Source organism: Mycetomoellerius zeteki, unplaced genomic scaffold (assembly GCF_001594055.1).
Source record: "Mycetomoellerius zeteki isolate Tzet28-1 unplaced genomic scaffold, Tzet1.0 scaffold149, whole genome shotgun sequence".
NCBI classification, from domain to species: Eukaryota; Metazoa; Arthropoda; class Insecta; order Hymenoptera; family Formicidae; genus Mycetomoellerius; species Mycetomoellerius zeteki.
The window spans coordinates 3,933,285-3,958,803 of NW_017256436.1; the positions used below are offsets into that span (position 1 = coordinate 3,933,285).

Sequence of the window (25,519 nt, forward strand, 5' to 3'; positions counted from 1 at the left end):
AATGGTGGCTATATTTGACCCAGAAAATTCTTTGGACCTGAAGGGATTGGTAGGAAAGTTGAAGAAAGTTTTGCCGAATTATGCCATACCTCGTTTTATTCGTATTCTATCAGAACTGCCTATGACTGGTAATAAATTTATTGTTGTCATCTTTAGCTGACCTTTATATTTATTTATAATGATATAATTTTTTTCTTTGTGTAGGAACGTTTAAATTAAAAAAGAAAGATCTTCAACGAGATGCTTTTGATATTAAAAAGGCAAGTACCGTTTTCATATGTTTTAATTCTTAAAAAATAGAAACAATTGTTGTAAAAATCATTTTTGCAGGTTAAAGATCCGATTTATTTCCTTAACAATGATACCTACATAAGGATGACTGATGAACATTATAATAATATCGTCAACAAAAAAATCCGATTATAATTCTTCTTCGTGATATATTTTCTGCAGAGAAATGTCCTTTTTAAAACAATGTGGGATTTAGGGACTTCTTCTGTAACTCTTAACATTTGTAACAGTAGTGTTAAAGTGTCGTTGCACAGATTTTGTACATGATAAAAAAGTTACTCAACTGTGACGCTACAGTTACAGTTGTTAAGCGTTACAGAATAGATCCCTTAGGCCGAGTCTACAATGAGTCGGTAATTGGTTGCTTGCCAACTCTATCCATTCACTGATTTCATCCCGATCAATTCCGATTCATCGACTATTCTTCAGATTCACTTCCAACTCACCGACTACAGACTATCGACTCATTGTAGACTCGGCCTTAGACCCCGGACTTAAAAGTAATTGTTTTTTACGATATTCCAGTGTTGCAGATTAAACTATACACAGTTATCACTATTTTATTGTGAACCAATGAACTATCATACATGTCTTCTTTCGTAAAAGCGTATATAAGGAAGCACGTATTGTTTCCAAGAAGAAATAATATGTGAGATATTTTTTATTAGGATAATTATATGACTGATACTTTACAATTTATGAATTATTTCTATATCAGAATTACGTCAATGTGACGAATATATTCCAGTGTAAATGACAAAATATAGTATAATAGACAATTATTTACTCAATTGTTAAAAGGATAAGAAACAGATATTTTTTTAAAAGTTTAAATGCTTTATGTAGTTATACCTTTTCAGATTATATTCTTCATTTCATCTTATTTAAATAAAGAAAAACAAATTAAGTTTAAAAAACTCTTTCTTTGCATTTGCAGATTTTATTAACATTAAGTTCGTTATAAAAGATTTATAATAATTTTTGTAAATAATTCTAAGGCAAGAATCTTAATGGATACAAAAGAAATAATGTAATGAAAGAATTTTAACGGACATAAAAGGAAAAAATGCATCTGTTAAAATAACAAGTATTATATTTTGTCCATTTAGATTACATTGATAACTAATTGAATACCTTATTATAAGTCTTCGAGCTACAATTATTTATTTGTTAAAATTTACATGTATTACGCTGTAAAATAAGCTTTAAATTTGAGACATCGAAAATCTGTACGATTGCGACACACGGTCGATATCTTACTTTCTTCCTGTAGATAAAAATTTGTATACATGATTGTAGTATTGACATAATTATAATGTTTATATAAGTTATAATTGTAATGTTGACATTTGGATACGATAATATCTCGGCGCTAAGAGCACGTGCGTGATATACCGATAGTTAATTTGTGGACGATAAATTAACTTTCGTTATTAAAAATTTTTGATGTTTAGATTTGTACCATTGCAATTATACCATTTAATCAATATTGCACTGCATTAATTAAAAGTATCTATTCGTATATTACAGCGAAATTATGTTTTCGTATGCGTTTAAATTTCTTTACGGGGTTACAATATTTAAAATATAGCACGATCTACAATTGACTATAGGATCTTTGTGCTCTTGTAATTCTCTTATTTATGTAAGTAGTATTATGCACATATGTTTTCGCTTAAAATAGTTAAAAATTTATTATTTACTCATTGTTATTCAATATTTTTGTACTATGAACAAGTGACAATATTTTTCAGTTCCTGTAAAGATGTATGTATACATATTCAGAAGTGACATTTAACAGAATTGTCAGTATCTATTTTTGAAAATGTACGATCGTTACATAAATAAAGAAATTTATTATAACGAGAGTAGTTATCAGAATATTTTTTTATTTTTTCTTTTAAATAAATATTTACTAAATAAAGACAAGACATCGTAATATATAAATATAATCAGAAGATAATAAAATTAAAAAAAACTTTTTTTTATTGAAATGTAAATTATACATTACATTTATCTTATATGTTCATATTTTATATTTTTCTTACTTTGTAGTAATTTAATAATAATATATATATAATAAAAAAGAGAAGAATTCTTTTTATGAGCTATATCTTTTCTAGTAAACACCAATTAACAGTAATATCACATCAATGTTATAATTTTACACTTAACAATATAAATATAATATAACACAAGTTGTATTATCGTTATTAAAATTACAATTATTACGATTAAATACAGAATGTACTATTTTATTAAAATTTAGCTACATTTCTTAGCATGACTTTAAGTATGACTGTAACGAAGTTATGGCCTTAAATAAAGCAATCTTATCGCGCTCTGATAGCTGTTTAGATTATATATAGTATGCTTAAATATTTTGGAAATGTTTTATCAGATAACTAAACTTTTCCATTGTAAGAGGTATAAACAGTTTGATACAAGTTTTATATAAGAATCATTTACTTAATATTATTACCTTAGTATTTAAAAAAATATTAGAAGTTTTATAATTTAACATATTAAAACAATTGTATTGCTAATATATAAGTAATATATATTATGAAGAATATTTTCGATAATTCATTAAATAATATTAATTAAGAGTTCTGGAGGTATAAAATCTATTGACAGTTAGTGAGTTATTTTTCAGAGGAAAAATTACTAAAATAAAAATTTATATACGTTTCTTAATATTATTTTCTGTTCACCCGATATATTGTCTGAAGCGACTTCTTTGTGCGCAGTCTCTTGATCAGTGATACTCATTTTTATCATTTTTGTATATTTTTAAAATACATATATCCACATATTCATTGATATATAATTTTATAGTAATATTAACTTTTAATTATTGAGACTCTCTCTCTCTCTCTCTATTACACAAATAAAGAAATTTGTTTGCTCAAATCTTCCATTTTTCTATCTATTAAACAGTCTTTAAGAGAGAATTAATTTAATTTAAAGAGATTATATTTCATAAAGTAATTATTATAAATTATGTTACATATTTCATCATTTTTTATAATATATCAAATATAATAAAATAAAATAAAGAAAGGTCCAATTAATATTAAGACTGCAAACATCAACTATATAACTAACCAATAATATGACTGTTTAATTCCATTTAATAGAATCAATAATATAACTGTTACATATTATATAATTGTTATATGTTATGATACAGTTGTATTATTGAGTGGGAAGTTATAACTAACAATAATGTTATTGTTAGTTAATGTTTGCTGGGAAATTTAAATTGTGTACTATTTCTGAATTAAAAACTATTATTATTGTAATGTAATTATTGTATCGTAACAGTGTTAAGTGTCGACTCTATTACTCAATTCGTGATTGAGAACCTTCAATAGTAACCTTGCTGTTGATATTACTCGCACTATCCCTACTCGTACAGTAGCAGTTGCTCCAATATCACAGTCTGGTGCTGTTAGAATCGCGTGGCTGAAAATATACATGGTGCTGGATACATAGTGTCAAGAAGACATTAACAATATTGCACTTATTGTTATGATGTTGTAATATATATGACGTTATTGCGTTATAACAAAATTATTAAAGCAGCAATTATTATTGACAGTGGAATTTTTTTGACGTGTTGGCGTAGAAATACAGCTGACGTACACAAATATCGAGTGCTTTTATATACGCATGCGCAAACAAGAGTTATAAATTTCAAATCCAATTTTAAATTACTTTTTTAGAATATATCGTACTTTTTCTTCTGCTCTTAGTTTTAAAAGCTGATTAATATCTTATTAACGCTATTATACGTTAAAATATCATGTTAAAAATGAAAAAGACTTCCAAAATGTTTTATCAGATAATTAAATCTTCTTTTATGTGAGCGACGTTAACTAGTTTCTTATCAGAAGTATTGTGCTTAACTTGTGCATCAACAGTGTGCATATATACTTGTTTTCATAGAGAGCGAAGGTATTATTATTAAATGAAATATGTGTGTGTGTGTGTGTGTATCATATTTAAGATTAAACAAATAACTAAAGAGTTTAAAGTTATTTATTGCAATGAATTACGAATTATTTATTTTATTTTATTCCAATGAATGTAATAATATTACATAGTTTTTATTATATACATTATAATACAAATTGTATTATTTCAAGATATATATATTGTGTTTTGCATAAAATTATTAGGTAATAAAAAAAATTTTGTTGCTTTTCCAAAACACAAAGTTTAATATATGGAACGTACCGAAAGACTTGATAGATTGTATTACAATATTGATATTGCGAACAAAATGATAAGAGTTACAATATAAGTTTAAACTGGAAAATAAAAACTATGCACAGCCCAAAAGATATGATAGGCTTTTGGAGAAGCTTTTATTTTAAGTTTAAACTTATACTGTGTATACATGTACAAAAAAAACTAATACGATTGGAATATTCATTTTCAGGTTAATTTTCACAATAACATCTTTTCAATTTTTGTATACATATGTATATATAAAATTCTACAGATCATATTTTCAATATCATTGATGTTTGAAATACAATCTACCGGATCTTTTGCATTATCTATATCATGGGCTACGTTCGGAAACATCACCCGAGTGATCCCGTGTGTCGTTTCATCCTTGTTATTGGCTACGTTTACACCGTGCATTTAGGTCGCGGCCTATACAATAGATGTCCTTGTTTATCCTGTAGGTTAAACAAAGACACCTATTGTATAGGTCGCGGACTAAGCGCACGATGTAAACGTAGCTAGTCACCCAATGTTAAATAAGGATAAAACGATACATGGGAACACCCAGGTGATGTTTCTGAACGCAGCCATGGTGGAATTAGATAAGGTGACCCATTGCGCATAATGGCGGAGATTCCGCCACGTGTTCTGAGAGCTCGACCAATGAGAAATTGAGCTTATTTGCAGTGCGAACGAGTCTCAAGTCAATTTCTGCAAATGACCTCAAAACTTGATTGATTGACAGATTCCCCTACTACTTACTGTCCTCTACTACTTACTGTACTTACTGTACATGAGAATGGGTCACCTTATCTAATTCCACCATGACCTACATTAAACTTTGAAGTTTTAAAAAACAATAGAACTTTATTGATATATATTATCTGATAGTTATAATCATAAATAAAGAAATATTTTAACTTGTACAAATTAAGTGCATTTGCACAATATAATATTTCTTTTCTTTCAAATTAGGGTTTATCTACGGGTTTATAAACTAGGTTTCATCCATGGAGATATCAATGGAAAACGATAAATTCCAATTCTCCATAGATCGTGGTGGCACATTTACTGATATATACGCTAGATGTCCTGGGGGTAAAATTCGAGTTATGAAATTACTATCCGTAGATCCTAGTAATTATAACGACGCGCCGACAGAAGGCATTCGTAGGATACTAGCTGAGGTATATGTTATTTTAACCAATTCAAAGAGAGTTATGGAAAAATAATTTTATAATTCTTTACAATTTGGAATTTATTAAAAAAAAATATTACATATTTTTTGTCTAATAAATTACAGCCAGTACGAGTTTGAAAGTATGTAATTTGCACAAGCAAAATTATAAAGCATACATATAGTTTAAATAAATTATAAAGTTATACAATGTATATGAAAAAATCTGCGAGCAAAAGTACAGATAATATTAGATTGTATTACAGAATAGAAAATATATTACATAGAATGAAATCTCATATACGAAATACTTTAAATATTTTACGACTATTTATTAATTTTAGGAAGGTAGCATTAAAACGGATGGAGCAATCGATACCTCTAATATAGAATGGATCAGAATGGGAACGACAGTTGCCACTAATGCGTTATTGGAAAGAAAAGGCGCGAAAATGGCGCTATTAATAAATGAGGGTTTCATGGATCTTCTATACATCGGCAATCAGTCCCGGCCAAATATTTTCGATTTGGTTTGTATAGTTGAATTTAACATATTTATATTAAGAAAAATGCTACAGATTGCAGCATATATTGCTTTATCGTGAAATATTGTATATAGTACAGAAATTTATAAACGCATTTGTTCTATCATTTGAATTAATTTTTGTTAAATGTTTACAGGAGATAGTGATGCCGGAGGTTTTGTATAAACATGTAATAGGAGTAAAATGTAGAGTAATTCCCGCTCTGCCGGGAAGTTGTCGTATGGAGAATCAGTCATGGCGAAAGGTAAAAGGTTCTACCGGCGAAGATCTGTACGTTATTCAAGAACTTGATGAGGTACAATTGAAGGAAGATTTGAAAACACTTCGTAATCTAGGAATAGATAGTCTTGCTGTCGTTCTGGCACATAGCTATACGTTAGTAAATTTGTTTGATTAAATAAAAATCTTTTTGTTAGAGAACAGTTTTTCAGTTTTTCAGAAAAATGATTTCTAAAACCACACAATTAAATGAACAGTTTTTGAAAAATGATTTCTAAAACCACACAATTAATGCTTATAATTTGTTTCAATTTTATATGCTTATTTAAATTTTGCTATTGCACTTTTATAATATAGTTATGCAGCTCACGAGATTAGAATTGGCGAATTAGCGCGAGAAGCAGATTTCTCACAGATATCTCTTTCACACGAGGTGATGCCGATGACGAGAATGGTTCCCAGAGGCTTTACTGCATGTGCAGATGCTTACTTGACGCCACACATTAAAAACTACGTACAGGTAATGTTATCTTTATAATATTACATACATGAAATTTGAGTTCCTTTATAATTATTTATATAAAGTTCCTTTCTATCTCTTCTTTCCAAAATAACAATTAAAATATACATTCAAGGTATAGATTTCTATTTCTAAACTGTAATGAATAATTTTTTAGGCTTTTTCTTCAGGGTTCAAAGACAACTTGAAAGGTGTCAATGTATTGTTTATGCAGAGCGACGGTGGATTAACACCTATGAATTCGTAACTATTAAAGTTTATTTTTGAAAGTTATTTTAAATTATTTTTCTTATTATCGCATAAATTAAATAATATTATGTTTTGCTGGCACGTTAAAGTTTTAATGGGTCACGTGCTATACTTTCTGGACCAGCTGGTGGCGTTGTTGGATATGCAATGACAACTTATGGAAAGGAGACTGATCTACCAGTGATCGGATTCGACATGGGCGGTACATCTACTGATGTAAGTCGATACGGAGGAAGTTACGAGCACGTTTATGAGAGCACCACGGCAGGCATTACTATACAAGCTCCGCAGGTATTATTGTTTCTTATGATAAATATATTACTTAAAAATATTAAATATCTTTTTGTGAAGAGATTTAGCTGAAATAAAAAAATTGGGTTAAAGTTGGATGTCAATACAGTTGCGGCAGGAGGTGGATCAATGCTTTTCTTCAGATCAGGTCTCTTTGTGGTTGGGCCTGAGAGTGCGGGAGCTCATCCTGGACCCGCGTGTTACAAAAAGGGTGGTCCACTAACTGTAACGGATGCCAATCTCGCGTTGGGTCGTCTGTTGCCTGAATACTTTCCTCAAATTTTTGGGCCTAAGGAAAACGAACCGCTTGATGTGTCTCGTACATTAAGTTTGTTCACAACACTTACCTATGAGGTAATTTCTTTTACATTACTTTTACAAAAATATTTTTACAAAAAAATATCTACATTCTGAATCTATTTTTTTTTTTGTAAAAGAATGAATTTTTCTGAATTGAAGAAAAAATTTATTGTATTGCATTCGATTTACAAAATGTTTGCATATGTCGCAGATCAATGAATTTTTAAAAAATGATGAAGCTATGTCAATCGATGAAGTGGCAATGGGATTTATTAGGGTCGCGAATGAAACCATGTGCCGACCGATTCGTGCGTTGACTCAAGTACAGTTAAATCGAATTTATTTTTTACTAATGACAAAGTAACGTACTATGGTCGTTCTTAAATTATCTTTAGTTTCTTTTTATGTAGGCAAAAGGTTATGACACTTCTCGTCATGTCCTGGCATGTTTCGGTGGTGCCGGAGGACAACATGCCTGTGCAATCGCTCGATCGTTGGGTATAAGTACGGTTTTTGTTCATAAGTATGCCGGTATTTTGTCAGCTTATGGGATGGCATTGGCAGATGTTGTTGAAGAGGCACAAGAACCAAGCGCTAAAACTTACAATCACGGTAATTTACGAGATAACAAAATTCTCTTTAATTATGTTGCGTGTTCCTTCATTTTAATATTCTTTTTTATCTACAGAAAACTTCGCTCGTTTGGACGATCGGTTAGATGCGATGGAAGCCAAAGTCAAAAGTAGACTTCGCGCACAAGGATTTTTTGATTCTCAAATACAAACGGAACCATTTCTTCACTTACGTTATGAGGGCACTGACTGCGCTTTAATGTGCACTCCTGCAAGTCAGGATTCAATGAGCGTCACTACTAGACACGGAAATTTTCTCGCTACTTTTCTCGAAAGGTAAGCGTTTGATTTGAATAAATCTTGTCTTTAATTATTTATTTATGAACTATTTTTTAATTAGATATAAGACAGAATTTGGTTTTACGATACCAGACCGTAAGATTTTAGTTGATGATGTGAGAGTTCGAGGAATTGGAAAATCTGAAATTCCAGAGGATCTTATATTGCCTCCTTCACAAGCTTCACCAAAAGCTGAAAAGGTTAGATAAAAAATGTAGAAAATATCTTAAGTGATCGTTAAACTATTTTTTCTTAAACTATTTCTTTCTTTTAAATCAAATTTTACTTTTAGAGGACGGGAGTCTATTGTTAAATTGTTCTTACAGCCAGAGTAAGATTTATTAAAATTTATTATTACATTGTATTTCTGCCTCAAAATATGATACTGTTTCAACGTCACTATGGTGACTTTTTCTCATCCTGAAAGGGCGTGTTCGAATTCCTACCCGAGTGCTCCCCGGGTGTTATGTCATCCTTGTTTAACATTTGGTAAACGATAAAGATGGTGTGACACTCGTGTGGAAATCTAAACTCAGCATAAGAGTTATAACTTTTTAAAACTTAATATTGAATTCTGTTACGAATCAAGAAAAGTTTAAAAATCACGAGGTAAAAGTCGTCGATTTTTGCCCCTTATAACCGTCTTACATCCATCGAGTTTTCGTACGTTTCTTTCCTTCTCTATTTCAACTCTAGCACAACAAATATTATATATTTGATGGTTTTTGAGAATTAAAATTAAAAACGATCATTACGTATTTCATTTTTATGGCAAAAATCTTATGCTTATTTACTCACTTCATTCACATTTTTATATACGTTCCTTTATGTTTATGAAAAACTGATTGCTCCACGTGATTCTGGAGCCTAAAAATTATAAAAAAAGCATATATGTTTCACTTCCCGACTGGGGGTAGGAATCGACGACTTTTACTCGTTCTACTTTAAAAATATGAACTTTTTAGACCACTATGGTATACTTCGAAGGTGGCTACCAGGAAACAGGCGTCTATCAGTTAAATTCGTTATCTTCTGGAGATATTTTACATGGTCCTGTCATTATTATGGATAGTTTAAGCACACTTTTAGTGGAGCCAGATTGCATTGCGGAAATTACTATCCGCGGTGATGTAAAAATAATGATTGGACAAGGTCGGCGAACAAAAGTCACCACTGATCTTGATAGTATTCAGCTTAGTATTTTTTCGCATCGTTTTATGAGCATTGCTGAACAAATGGGTCGGTATGTAATCAGTAAATAATTTTAACGTTTCAAATATTTAATTAATTATTTTTTTAACATTTTTAAATATTGCAAAGTAATATTTGTGTTTCCAATTTTTGATAGAGTACTTCAAAGGACTTCAATTTCTACTAATATTAAAGAGCGATTGGACTTCTCATGTGCGATTTTTGGCCCTGATGGTGGTCTTGTTTCAAACGCTCCTCATATCCCAGTGCATCTGGGCGCCATGCAAGAAACTGTACAATATCAGATGAAAGCATTTAATGGCAAATTTACGCCGGGAGATGTCATCCTGTCTAATCATCCATTAGCAGGCGGTTCCCATCTTCCAGATTTAACAGTTATCACGCCAGTATTTTACAAGTTTGTACATTCTTTGCATTTCGTAACTAAAAAAATGTTTTTGGGAAACGTTATACTAATGCTATATTTATTAGACGCAATTTTGTAACAAAAGAAGATATATTGTTAATATTTTAATACTAAATGTCTTAATTTTTTCTTTTATTCGTGTTAAATGTTCCTTAAGTGTACTATACTCGAATTTTATATGCACCTTAGAGATGTGCCTACACCGGTATTCTTTGTGGCCAGTAGAGGTCATCATGCTGATATTGGTGGTATTACTCCGGGTTCTATGCCACCACACTCAACGAGTTTGAGTCAGGTACGAGAATATGGTTTCCGAATAGATTTTAAGACAATTGTACATAAATATTGTATTTTTTTATAGGAAGGCGCTGTCTTTAAAACTTTTCTGTTAGTACATGAAGGAATATTTCAAGAAGAAGAACTCACAGAGACCTTAATGGCACCGAGCAAAGTACCGGGAAGTTCGGGAACCAGAAATCTCTCAAACAACATTAGTGATCTCAAAGCTCAGATCGCAGCTAATCAAAAAGTAATGTTCAATTATTTATTCAAATTAGTCAAATTTATGTAAATTAAATATACATAAAATATGTTTCCTTCTGTAAGGGTTTTCAATTAGTAAACGAGCTAATTGATACATACAGTCTCGAAGTAGTGCAAGCGTATATGGATTATATTCAAAGTAATGCTGAAGTTGCCGTTCGAGAAATGTTGAAGTCGATAGGTACGAAAATTAAAACGCGAAGAGGAAAAGAAATCGATATCAATGCCGTTGATTACCTTGATAACGGTAGTCCCATCAAGTTACATGTGGATCTCGATATAAACAAAGGCGAAGCAATTTTTGATTTTAGGTATAATTTTAACTCATATTTGTAATAATTGTAATTTAGCAGGCGATATTATTTTTTAGTTTTTATAATAATTATTATTTGTCTTTCGTATTTTATTGTTTTTTATATACTTCTTAACACATGAACGTATAACTTATTATTAAATTAATGATTAATATAATTTTTAATATTATTTCCAACTTTAGTTTGCGATTCAAGTTCTAGACAAACCTAATTGACTTATCGAACTGAACTGCAACTTATAGAACTGAAAAATTTGTTTGCAAATTTGCATATGAACATTATCAAGTATCAAAATCGGCTTTGATTGAAATTTTTTTTTTTTTATTTGTTCTTATCGGTCTAAATTTCACTTATATGTATAATGTATAACATTTGTCTATATAGTCTAAATAATATTCTTCAAAAAATATATGTTTACTTTTTTTATTGCTTCTTGCAAAATTCAGTCCTATAATAATTTCATATAACATATTATAAATTGTGTAATAATTTACAAGATATCAAAATCTAAATTCGCAGTGGAACGGGTTGTGAAGTATGGGGTAATTGCAACGCACCACGTGCCATAACGTTGTCTGCAGTAATTTATTGTTTAAGGTGTATGGTTGGACGTGATATACCATTAAATCAGGTAATGTTCTTTTGGATTTTTTAAAGAAAATCTAATAATGCACTTGGATTAATTTAATATTGTCTGTAGGGTTGTTTGAAGCCTGTGAAAATAATTATCCCTAAAGGATCGTTACTCGATCCTTCTGAGGATGCAGCGGTGGTAGGCGGCAATGTCTTGACATCTCAACGTATTGTTGACGTAATCTTGGCAGCTTTCGAAATTTGCGCAGCCTCGCAGGGTTGTATGAACAATGTAACCCTTGGTACTGAGAAGTGGGGTTATTACGAGACAGTTGCTGGTGGAAGTGGAGCAGTAAGAAGAAATTATAAGCTTTAGATGATATATATTTGAGCCTTAAAATAAGTTCTGGCTAATAAATTATCTAAATAATTATAATAATTAAAAAAAATAAATTGAAATATTATTTGAATATTAAAAATTAAAAGATATAATAATAATTATTATAATGCTTTTTATATCACAAAAGTTTTATATAACATAAGATAAAAAAAAGTTGTAACATTCTATATTAATTTTACGTATATTTTAGTGGTATGTACAATAGATATTTGTTTAGTAAATATATTTGTGTTCTCCAGGGACCGATATGGCATGGCAGAAGCGCTGTTCACACGCATATGACTAACACAAGAATAACAGATCCAGAAATACTCGAGCTTCGCTACCCAATTATACTTAACCGCTTCTCCATTCGATGCGGAAGTGGAGGTAATGGAGCGTATATCGGTGGCGATGGTGCTATACGTGAAATGATATTTAGGTGATTAAACGCGCATTTCTATGTAGATTATGATTATTTATATAAATTTTTCTTTTATTTAATATTACGTTTTGAAGATAATACATAAAAAATAACTGTTGGCAAAAAATACTCTTATTTATAAATTTTTAAAAAAATATTTGTTTGCAGAGCTCCGATGACCTTATCTGTATTAACTGAACGGAGAGTGTATCATCCACCTGGATTTAATGATGGTGAAACTGGAGCATGTGGCTTAAATATTTTGGTACGGACTGATGGCAGACACATCAATTTAGGTCCGAAAGCTGCTGTTCCAGTTTATGAGGGGGTAAGTAATTTTAAATGATATCTTTTGTAAACATAGTCAATATCTCACAATTTTTATAAAAAAATAATTTGTCTGAAAATATAATAATTTATTACGTTACGATAAATACAATAAGTTTTTCAATATTGAAAAGTTTAAATTAATCCCTAAATTATGAATAAATACGGCCTCAATTATACAGCTAAAAAAATTAGACATCTATATTTTTTGTTTATTTGGAACTTTTTTACCCGCATTATTACCTATTGTCTAGTATTATATATACATAATTTTAAAGGGTTTTTGAAACTTTTTATTTAATGTCTTTGTTATTGAGAGATACGTGTACTGTTAGTGATTATATATATTTCATATGTTTTGTGAAATGAAATGAATTGTATTATGAAAGTAAAGATAAGAAATCATTTAAGAAATCTATATATTAAAAAATTTGTTTAATATTAAAATTGTCAAAATATGTTCTGTACTTGTCAAAATATATTTTGTGTTATCTAATTAAAACTGTTACAGTTACGTAACTGTTATTATTTACAGTGAGTGCAAAAAGTATCATTTAGCAATACTTGTATATAAAGATTCTTTTAATAATTATCTTATCTGTGAAATAATGAGTTTGTTTTATAAAATAATAAGTAATAAATGTATACAATTGGCTTTATTTTTTCATAATAATTTTTAATGGCTCTCTATATATGCAAATGTAATTGACGTATTTTGCTTCTATACACTATGTGCTATAAATCTCTATTAATATGCGATTTGATTTTATGGCAAGAGCAAATGCAATTTTCCAAAAATTTTGATAACGTTATTTTGCGACATAGTATCGCTTCGAAGTTTCGGTGGAATAGTTTGTAGTGGTTTAATCAAAAGTTGGGATGTGTGTACGACCGCACGCACATGCAAAAACTCGTAGCAGTGTAATTTGACCGCTTCTCCTGGTTATTTCTTCTCATTGCATTTAATAATTATATTCGTAATTTAATAATAATAAATGCAATAGTCGACTACTGTCTAAAATACAATGTATGTATTCATATTCGCTGAAATATATTAAAGCGCATGCTGCAAACAATTATAATACATAAATTTTTATTTGTTACAATAATTTAATGTACAACGGCAATACATATTATAAATACAGACATCCACAATCATTATTTATATTTTTTATGTCACTTTATACACTCAAACGTCTTTATCTTAAATATAAATTATAAAAATGGAATTATAAAATAAAATTATAATATGTTCTAGTTTAAAGAAAGAAATAACATTTTGAATTAATTCTACGTTATTCGCGTAAGGTATAAAACACCCCGCCTTAGAATTTTAATAAATTTACAGTGTAAAACAACTTTTATCGATCAAATATCTCAAATAAGTAGGGCTAAAAAAATATTTAAGACATAAATCATTAATTTTTTTCTTTTCAGCTTTTGGTGTTTACCAATATAATACTTTGATTATCTTAATAACATGCAATTATTGTTATTACGAAAGTTTAGCTAACAAATTTTTCTGATCAAATTTATACGGTTCCTTTACAGGATAAGTTCATTATTGAAACTCCAGGTGGTGGTGGTTATGGTTCCGTTTACAAAGACAAGCAAGCTGAAAGATCTTCGGTCTATTCGAAGACTTACGATTCACAATATTTATCAACAAGATCTACATCAGAATACCAAGATACAAAATCTAATAAAAGTTTGCATAATTTTGCAGAACGCGGAAGTGTTTTTGAGTATCGTATGGCCCAGGAATCTGTTTAGTAAAACTCATAATTGCCATAAACGCGATGAGTTATATTGTAGTATAGAAAATATATGTATGTATCGCGTAAAAAACGAACGTGCATAAGTTGCAATAGTTGCACTCATGTTACAATATATTGTAATTATTATTTAGTTATTTAGATTCAAATTATGTATTTTTAATCATATATATATACATATATATTGTTATGTATTTTTAAGCGTGCATTTATTTTAATAAAAATATCCTCAAATTATAATTTTGTATAATACATTATGTTAGTAATTTAAAAAAAAGTTTTCGTAAAATTTCCAATTCTTATTTTAATTTTTGTTACAATTGGTACCGTCACTTCCAAGTCAATTGATTTGTATTTTCGGATCAATTCCTAGAGAAATGAAATTCCTCTTTGCTATGGCTAATTTCCTCGATTTACCAGTCCGTTCGATTTGCGGCAGGTGCAAGATGGCCGACGTTTCATTTCCGGCAGGAGTAATTACTGACTGAAATGTCACTGCGCTGACCTACATAGCAGTGGAATTATGATTCCATTTCCATAAAACGTTGTCCAAGATATTCTAACAATTTGCTAACAAACGAGTTTCGTAAATTTTTGTGTGAATAGTGATAATAGAAATATGTGAAATATTTTTGCTAAAAAAATGTGAATAAAAGAAATAGTATTTTTTGTAAATTTTGATCTTCTGGATACGATAAAGTTATTAAAAAGTTTGGAATACCTCGACAATTGAGCGAGAACATTAAAATTTAGACAATGTAAATATACCATGTGTTTAATTTTCGAAATGTTTCCTAAACGCTACAAACATTTTAATAATTTTATCGTATCCAGAAAATTAAAATCTCTCTCTCTCTCTACAAAGAATACTATTTCTTGTACTTACACCTTTTTTGGGGGCAAAACTCGGCTCTTTTCAAAAGGTAACTTCCAATAAAGGAGGATCTAAGGTCTTTTTCATGATTATATACATATATTTATATTTACCGTTTCATTCTCGATGATAGAGAAAACTTAACTTATAAATTAATTAAAGATTTAGAAAAAAATCGGTGAGTTGGCGCCTCCTTTTAGTTGCGTTACACTCTGAAATATTATGAAATCGAGCACTGACAAGCAGTACTACAATGCTTAATTCTGTATCATCTTCGAACGAGACGGTAAGTATAATTTCGGTCGAACGAGTCTGCCTTCGTCGGGCTCATTCGACCATTCTGTTATAGTGGCTTGGCGCGATTACTCCCGCCACTGAAGAACGGAAAAAGCGAAAGATAGTGTCGCTCGTAAAAAAAGAGCGAGATTTTGTTCGGAATGAGTGCTCCTATCGATCGATATTTCACAATGGAATAAAAATCGAAGTAGATACTTCGAGAAGAGACAGAGTACGCACAAAAATTTCCGAACAAATTTTTTTTACGATGCATGAGATTCTTACGAAGACCACACTATCGGAATCGGCACTTAAGAGGAGAGTCTCATCGAGATTTGCAATTTAAAACTCCTACAACATACCGCATTTTTTATAGATGCAAGTTTCTTCTTGACTTCAGTCCTCGCCAATAGATTGGGATAATGTTTTCTTCTCAATTCCGTGCGGTTCGATGATTGTATATCGAGTTATAATATTGGATGCGGTATTACTGAAACGCGTGATTTCTATTCCATATTATAGTTTTATCATACTTTAACAGAGATCACTATGCGTGAAGTTTGGTACTACGAATACGGCAATAGTTAAAGACAAATAAGATTTGTATTGAGAAATGATTGCATTGTTTAAGCATTGTAAAACATATAAACACGAACAGCTTAGTATTCAGAGTTAATTTAAAGTGTTTGAGAATTTGTGGAACCAATTCCTAAGAAAAAAACTTTACTTTGTATAATTTAATTTTTATTTATTTAAATTGCTGCAAATTTTATATATTCCAAAATTGTGAGTATAATTTATTCGACTTCTAAGCATGCATATAATTTCGTAATTATACACAATGTAATTAAATAATAAAGAGTAATTCTAAAACAAAATAATTGCCAAATTTTAGGAATTTGTACTTACATTTATGTATTTAAGGGGAATATATCTGTAATTTAATTTTATATATCATAGATATTTTGCAATGTGTTTAATTACATTGCAACGCGTAGTTGGACATAAAATATCGGAAAGTTTCGTCACGTAGAGCGTTATACGTAGAACACAACTATGCAACTCATCAGAGCGTATTGAGCATGACACAGGAGGCAGGACGAAAGTGTCATCTCTATTTAAAACAGTCCTGCCAGTTGAGCATCACGTTTTGGAAATTCAGAAAATATGCGTACGCAGTTTAATATATATGAATTACACGAGGGAAGTATCGCGAAAAAGTAGCGTATGAAAAGGCAACATATCTAACAAAAAGATGCATATCTGAAAATCTTGTAAATGACAAATTGGATGAAATTTTGTTTAAAAAGTGATTCAGGGACGACCGAATCTGAAATTTTTGAAAAAATTAAAATTTTGTAGAATATATATGGAACATTTCATGGAGTATATATGGAATATGTAACGATATATAAATGGAATTTTTAATCGATATTTGAATATCGCTTTTATATTTTGTAAATATTTCGAGATATTTTGGAATATTCTTGGAACGTTTTTTTTTTCTTTGGAATATTAGGAACCTTTTGAATATTTCAGGAGTATTTAGCGTTAGCTGCACTGAGAAAAATGGTCTGGTTGGATTAAATAGTAATTCTGGTGGAAAATGGACGAATCAGAATTTTCTGATTAAATTTATTAGAATTCTAGTTGAGGTAATTAGAATTCTGATTGATATAATTATTCTGGTAAAAATGAGAATTCTAGTATAGATTTTACCAGAAATATTGTATTAACCAGAATTCCTGTCATCTCAACTAGAATTCTAATAAATTTAATCAGAAAATTCTGATTCGTCCATTTTCAACCAGAAATTTTTTTCAGTGTGGGTATTGTGTACTTTTAATGTCCAATTTTGTTTTAGATTTTCTGTGTCGAAGCAATATTTTAAATTTAAATTTGATAAATTTAATTTTTAAATAACTTTTAGACCGTTTAGGTATCCTATATTTAGAAAATTCAGTCTAAATTTGCCATTTAAAATTGAAATTGGAATTGAAACCATTTTATGACACCTACTTATACAAAGGATAGCACATCGAAGGACAGCGTTGCTTCATGAATATGGTTGTAGTCACGCGCGCGTTCTTGTAGAAGTTATGCTTGCAGGAATATACGCGCCGACGATAGCTGTCCCGACTTCATCCCCGGCATAAATCACTAGCAATGGCTCACACAAAAACCTGGAAGAACCTTGTATAGTCGTTTTGTCTTCTTTTCATCCGATTTTCATGACTCAGCTCTTTTGCTTAGTGATGTTGTTTCCAACAACAGCGATAACATGCTTCCTAAAGTTCTGTTGTCGTTGAACAATGTCTTACATCTTGCGTAAGTTACTTTGCAGAGCCATCTTCATCTTGATTTTTAAATATGTAATTATTATGTTTTAAATAAATAATTAATCTTTATTTTCTCTTCATCGTGCTATTTTTAATGAATCACCATTATTGAGATATAATTATAATTACGACACTAATATAGACTAATGTGGAATGATTCCGAAATATTCTCATATAATTTAATTTATAAATGAATATATTATGTTAAAGCGTTATGAAACTCAATTTTTGTCATTTTATTTTGCAAACTTTATATATCTTAATGTATTTAGATTATTTTAAATAAAGTAAAAGGTATTAGAGGATCATTCGATTTTCATAAAAATTTTAAAGATTACATCTCTATTTGTACCTCTATTCAAACTGCATTAATAAAAATAATGTAATTGACGTCTACAATAATTGATTTGATTGATTGACGATACAAAAAAAGACTAGCGAAAAAAACTAGAGCAGTGTGTTGTGGATGTTATTTTAATATGTGTCAAGATAAATGTAACGACGCGATACAAAAAAAAATCAATTAGATTGTCTAGTTCGTAAAAATATTGTTGCACGGATGACTTTCACGTTGTTGGTTTTTTTCGTTTTGTTCCTTTTTTCTTTATCTTCCGGCTATTCAACAAAGCGCTTCCGGTATAGCTTTATTTTCGCAACGTTTTGCAGCTTTTTAATCCGCTTCACTTTCAACTAATGATATCGCAAGTCCGCTTTTACAAAAACGGGAAGAGTTATAAAGAAAAATATAGTTGACGCACTGTATGGTATAGATATGTTTGAAAAATATACTGATATTTCTTTACTATTCCATAGTTAAACTTCGCTGTGATTACTAAATATGTATTTATACTAAATATGTTTTTAAATCCTAGTTTTCCAAATAGTTCTACAATTACTAGAGAAATAGAAAATAATTCTATTAATTTTTGTTGAGATACATATCTATGAAAAGAATTAGTTGGAGGTAATAGGCAATGTGCAAATTGATTTCTTTTCATATAAAAAATGGCTGCATTTAGCAGAGAAAACTGATCAGTGAGCGCTTAGAGATTGTTCTTAACACGATTAGTTCTTGCCTTTAGTTCTTTATTGGATTTAATTGTAAGTGTAAGAATCAATCTTTATAAAAAATCACTGACTGGTGAGTGCTCATTGATTAATTTTCTCTGTTGGACTATCCACGAGATACTATTAAAGACTGTCAATCCTGGGCAAATTTTTGTTCTTACAAAAGATCTGAAACTAATTGAAGAATGCTGATCAATAATTGATATAAATTTGCGATTGTTAATATAAATATTTGGATAACATATTATTAAAGTCATGACTTTTTATTATATAAATGCTCTCTTAATAAGTATGTATACTTCTAATGCTGTAATATCTTATATATATTACTGTAAAATTATAATTTTAATTTTTTCTACAGTTATCATCAATATCATCCCTATTTCCAATAAACGAAAATGGATTGAAATGGATTGAAATAGATTCAGATTTTCAAAAATATACGTATTCGTGAACTTTAAAATAAATCTTTTTCAATCCGAATGCATTTTTATTCATTTATAGAAATTCCATGAAGTACATTTCTATGCCTTTCAATCTAAAAATAATATTAGCTTTTTTTTCTGTACCTCGTGAATACATCAAAATTTGAAACATAAAATGCAGTTTTTTAATCCAGTTGAATAAAAATTGAATCCAATTAAATTCAATGAAATCCAATTGAATACAATTTAATCCAATTAAATAAAAAAAGTTTTTGTTATTTGAAATACACATTCGGATAGATAAAATTTCAATCATTTTAATCCATTCTCATTTACTGGGTTTTGATAATCAAACTCAGACGATAACATTAAAATCACAGTTTTAAATAAAAGTCGAGTATTATTGAGTTTTAAATATACATGTCTAAACGAAACTAATAAATCATGAAATTAGTACTATATTATCAATTTCTTATGCTAAACCATTTAAATTTCAACACAGATGTGAACTCTCGTAAGAATATCAGTTTTTAATAGTATCTTGTCTCTCTCTCTCATGGCTGAACGCATTCCACCATGGCTAAACGCAACCCTTGAAACAATTGAAAGATGCGTGATATAAGAAAACATCATGATACAATCATTATCAAAAAGGTTAAAGTTTTAATACGTATTATATAAATGAGTTTGTGGGAATCTGAGGAATATTTTCTAACATGAAATTGCCTTGGACATTAATGAAAAATCTGAAATTACCTAAGCGGAATTTTGCACAGAATCAGCATAAAGAGAACTGAAAATTCACCTTGAAAAAATCAGAATTCAATTTATCGGGATACAACAAATATGGGCTTTACACGGACGACATTGTATTGTATTACGATGATCTTGTAGTACGCGACTCTGCGTCGACTGCCAGAGGAAGTGCTGGATGCCAGGAATTTCGTAACATAAATTTAACGTAGATCCCTTATAATAAAAAAAACAAAAATTGTATATCTATAAATAACTATGAAGAAGATGTAAAAGAAAGGCGTAAAAAATGTAAAAGATGCAATCATAAGCATATTTTCATACATATAATATATAAATATAAGGGAAAATAAATATATTCTTTAAATTTTTTTCTAATATTATGTAAAATAAATATACTACAATCAAATATAACTCCACTTTAATAGGCAAGATTTAATAATTGAAAAAGCTTCGTAATTTTAAATTAATATAATATATAAATTCGTGTTTTTAATATAAAGTTTTACTGAACGCGATGCTCGCACAGTTACACATAGACTTTTTTCAAATTTACAATGCATATGTAATTATATGCCAGATGAGAGACTGACAGCATCGTGCATTTGCAACGCATTGTATTGCGCTTCAAAGAATTGTAAAGACGTCTCTTTCATTAAGTACTAAATACGCTTGATGAGATCTCTTAATTTGAGACTTAGTTAAACAGCGATATTATTCTACATTACAATATAGTATGCGATGAAATCCTACTTCGCGTTATTTCTGTAGCCAGTCCTGGAGGTTTCCATCGTCTACGAATTAACGAGAGAGATTCCTGTACTCTTTTTTGCATTACAAGCCTCTGGAATATTCTGCGACTACGCAGTTGACTTTTCTATTATGCCACTCAGGCGCTTCTCGAATGAAGGCACGTAACAGTTTTGCATGCTTTGCAGGATCATACGCGCTGCACAGCTGAATTTCCTGAAGATATATCTATCCAGGGAGAAATGGGTCACGTACGAGCAGGATATAGAGTATCGATACGATATCTCGAACCGTATATAGAAGAGATCGAAGTTGAACAAGCTGAGATAAATGAATTTGATTACTATGATTAGAAGGGTAGTGATTGGCTGACTGTTAATACAAATAAAAAAAAGATTTCTCTGTTGATTGACATGTGTATACACGTGCATATATACATGTGCATACGTCGCAAAATTAATTGTATGAATAGTGCTCTATTATATTGATAATTTTTTCAAACTGTTCTTCAAACTAGTGTGACTACACTAGTCTTACTAAATGTTCAAATATAAATATAAACTATTAATGTCTCAATGCGTACATAAATCCACAATTTTTAACGCTCCGACAATAATTTGAAAAAATTATCGATATAATGGCGTACTGTCAGGATAATTATATAGTTTGCGACTGTATATTAAATTATTAAATTAAATGATGTTATATGGAATGCTGTTACAAGTTTCGTGTAACTTTTTGTGAAGAAGATTTGTTAGCAATGATTGAGTATAAAATATGTTATTTTCCATTTATTATTTTAAAAAGTTTTAAACAATAAAGATACCGTCTGTAAATATCATTCTTGAAATAGTACGTTGACGTACAGATTCTTAAAATTATATTAGAAATATTTCATTAAATATGTATTTGAGAGATTAATGTATAATACTATAATAGATTAAAGTGTTTGATTTTGTTATATGCAAAAATTTTTTTACTTATTTTTCTCTTTTTTATGCATTTTAGTTTTGTTACTTGACAATTCCACCTCAATTATCACTTCAGACCTATAGATGGTAGTTAATAAGAGCTTGCTCAAGAAGTTGCTGTTTCAATTTGCAAGTGTAGTGTTATAGTTGTTGAGAGTGCAACTTCGGGATTCGTGAACTAAACAGACATGAAAGGTCAACCGGTTGACTGATTCTCAAACATCTAACGTAATAGCTAACTGTTCTGTAACAGTTTGCTTACGTTGCGGTATGTTTTATCTCACAGGGTTTTTTTTAGATAAATAGATATTATGTTGTATCTTTATTTTATAAATTTTTATATTTTTTATTTTAAACTTAAATAAAATTAAAGTTTTTTATTTTTTCTTTTTATATATTGTTGAATTAATTTATAAATGCGGTTAATATAAATAACATTAATAATTATATTAAATATGCAACCAGTTTCATCTAACTGTATCTACACATTATTTCAATTGTAATAATTCCGTTATAATAAATATTATTTGGTTTCTAGTTGTAAATTTTACAATTATAAATTTACAAATAGAAGCGTTATTGCAATAGTTAAAATAAATGTTTTTAAAAGGAGTTATTATGTTAAAAATTCTCTAATTTATTCGATGTCGAAAACATATTCAAATGCAATATGCAATTTATTGCCCGATAAATTTATAGCGCATCACATTTTGCTTTCCCATCTGAATGCGCATCTTATATCGAGAAACATATAATCTACGGATTTGTTTACGCGAAATTTACGACGAATGGAAAGGAAAATCTGACTTTGCTTTGCATGGCATAATATAAATCAACATGTATCGTTATGTATACTTACTGTAGTTACTATTTTCTGCATATTCTATATTTTGTTTTTGCAAGTCGAAAAATTATTATTTTGTACAGTACAATAAACAATACACTTCTATATTAATAAACTTATTTTTAATTATTTCTACTGTACATTCGTTTTTAACCCAGATTTTCACTTACATATTTTATCCGTCTTACATATACATTTAGAATCTTTCATTTTAATTTTAATGATAGCTTTTTTTAATCGTTTTATAACAGTCAGGATACTCTTTTTATTATCAAAAATTCATACTCTTTTATGATTTTCAATTATTTACGTCATTAATGTAGTTTTTTCTTTTTTTAAAATAATTCTTTGAAAAATGTGCTTAGAATCTAAATAAGTCTACTTTACCTATTCGATCTCTCTTTTACAGGAAATACTTTCTTGAGGTATGTCGATCTCATCGTAGCAAACTTTTCTTATTTCTGGTCAACAGAAGTTTCGCAATTTTCCATAATTTTTTTCCTTGCAAAAGAAAGGAAAGCACCCTGATATTCAAGTTCATTCGATCGAGTGTTAGCGAATTACTGTTCTAGCGCGGCCGGAAACTTCGCGGTGCTGCGTTTAGGGTTTTCCGTGAGGAAAGAGTTAATCGCAGTAACGCACGGCTGGCATCGACTTTACGAGTTAAAGCGAGTCGTAAAAAGTTCGTCGCCGAGGTTCCCGCACTCTTATCCTGAGTTACCCAATACTTGGTTCACGTTCTGAATTCTTTATGATTTCACGAGCCTCGCGAAATGCCTTACGAATGAAAACGTAAAAACGCGTTTACGTTTGTCGCCGAAAGTATTCACGGCGTGCATTTTCTCGTGAATAGTCTTGCATAAATTGAAAAGCCGCATCAGTGTGTATGCCATCACAATTCTTTTACTTTGCACTTCAAATTATACGAGCAATTAAACGCATAAAATAAATTTGTCGTTATCCAATTTTTACAATTAATCCTATATGACATTTGTTATTAAATAACAAATTTTGTTAAATTTTGAAATTTATATGAAAATTAATAGCGCTTATACGTTTATTATGATGTATCATTGTTCATTATTGTAATGTCTATTATTTTTTAAGAAAGGAGTATACAAAGATTAATTCAAGTATTCAACTAAATAAATTTTCATGAAATTTTCACCAAACGTTCTACTGTTATAGAATCATACTGGTGAATGGATTGTATGTAGAGATGCGGAAGAGCCAATATGGTGATTTGGGACATAAGGTCGTCCTTTCGGAAAATGTTTCTTTTTGGATTCTACATATATTTAATCTTGTGAACTTCTTAGTGTGTGCATTCTCTCAGTCACTTAAATGATCTAAGAGTCTTCGATCTTTTTGATTAACTTCTTTTCAAATTCTGAAAAGGATGATTTGTAGGTTCCACTTGTCATCATAAAATTTTGCTACATAAAATCCTTTATTACTAATATGGTTCCATGATCCAGTAGAAAGTTTGATAAAAGTTTTATGAAGATCTATTCAGTTATATATCTTGGATTTTTGCAAATCTACTCCTTTATTTCATGTTGTTAAAACGACTAAATTATAATCACTGAAATACAATAGAGTACATAAACAATAATAACATGGTAGTTAAATCGTCAATAAAAGAATGTAATAAAAAGAAATTTTGTAACAATCATTAAATTAGTCCGTAAATTACTGCTCTAAATTCGCGAAATAAAATGCTATTCTGTTCCCCTTCTCTATTTTTTCTTTTTTTTCCTCTTTTCCTAGATTATGTGAATTTCCTGCAAAGTTATATGAATATGAGTAATTGTCTGGAATACTGAGAGAGAGGATTCACTTATTCAGCTAGAAACAACGCGAAACGATGTTAATTCTCTGGTCCCTTGGACACTTAACACGCGCCACGCTTTCAACGACCGGAACTTCACTAAGGCGTCTCTGAGAGCGACGCTCATTCGATAACTCGATAGTTCCAACGACGACGCTTCGGATAATCGCGCTGACAACGCTTCAATTGCATTCGCTTCATTTGATTTCCCTCTTTGTCCGACTCGCGTCAAGAGCGAGGCGTCGCGCGTCGGTTATCGATCCTCTTAAATATTTCGGCTAATTGTAAGTAACTTTAGTCTCTTGAATGTAGGAAGTTATCAAAAGGAAAAAGAAGTATTTAGTGGATGCTTTAAAACCACCTTAAGATTGTAACAATAGTTTATCTTCTTTTAAGAGAAATCATAAATTAAAAGAGAGTATAAATAATATTACAATAAAACAGAGTATCCAAGACTTGGTAGTACAAGCTTAAAGGGAATGAATCTACGTGAAAAAATATGTTAAAATGTAAAATAAAATATTTACATGCTTTGTTTTCCTGAAAAATGGAAAAGATGTAGGGTAAATGTCCCAATTACTGCCACTTTAAGCATATAGTTGTAATTGATATACTTATTTTGAAGCTTTTAAGATATATAATAGACCTCACTTTTTTATTATATTCAAATATAAACTTTAATATACACTAAAT

At 29.7% G+C, this 25,519-nt stretch overlaps 3 protein-coding genes across 3 annotated transcripts in view; all 3 read left to right on the top strand.

Moving 5' to 3' along the window:
• Fatp3 (Fatty acid transport protein 3) overlaps window positions 1-1,098 on the top strand; it is a 23,441-nt gene extending 22,343 nt beyond the window's left edge. The window contains exons 11-13 of the mRNA XM_018444385.1: window positions 1-128; window positions 205-260; window positions 331-1,098. The exon at window positions 1-128 is cut by the window's left edge and continues 11 nt beyond it. Coding sequence (XP_018299887.1) covers window positions 1-128; window positions 205-260; window positions 331-426 — 280 coding nt within the window. The 3' untranslated portion in view covers window positions 427-1,098. The remainder of the gene's footprint in view (window positions 129-204; window positions 261-330) is intronic.
• Window positions 1,099-4,108: 3,010 nt separating this feature from the next.
• LOC108720384 (5-oxoprolinase) lies at window positions 4,109-22,750 on the top strand. The gene is made up of 23 exons (XM_018444367.1): window positions 4,109-4,251; window positions 5,506-5,717; window positions 6,052-6,237; window positions 6,389-6,627; window positions 6,829-6,991; window positions 7,149-7,234; window positions 7,330-7,531; window positions 7,625-7,885; window positions 8,043-8,153; window positions 8,242-8,443; window positions 8,520-8,739; window positions 8,804-8,942; window positions 9,708-9,985; window positions 10,091-10,351; window positions 10,550-10,655; window positions 10,722-10,889; window positions 10,967-11,214; window positions 11,737-11,848; window positions 11,918-12,142; window positions 12,430-12,611; window positions 12,762-12,921; window positions 14,472-14,814; window positions 22,740-22,750. Exons 2-22 carry the CDS (start codon window positions 5,541-5,543, stop codon window positions 14,691-14,693), a joined length of 3,948 nt encoding a protein of 1,315 aa, XP_018299869.1. The 5' UTR covers window positions 4,109-4,251; window positions 5,506-5,540; the 3' UTR covers window positions 14,694-14,814; window positions 22,740-22,750.
• LOC108720385 (cytochrome b-c1 complex subunit 7) lies at window positions 20,341-21,568 on the top strand. Its single transcript, XM_073512018.1, is given in 4 exon segments — window positions 20,341-20,576; window positions 20,578-20,622; window positions 21,352-21,453; window positions 21,456-21,568. Coding segments are annotated over 4 exon segments (408 nt in total). The 5' UTR covers window positions 20,341-20,393; the 3' UTR covers window positions 21,534-21,568.
• Window positions 22,751-25,519: the final 2,769 nt, after the last annotated feature.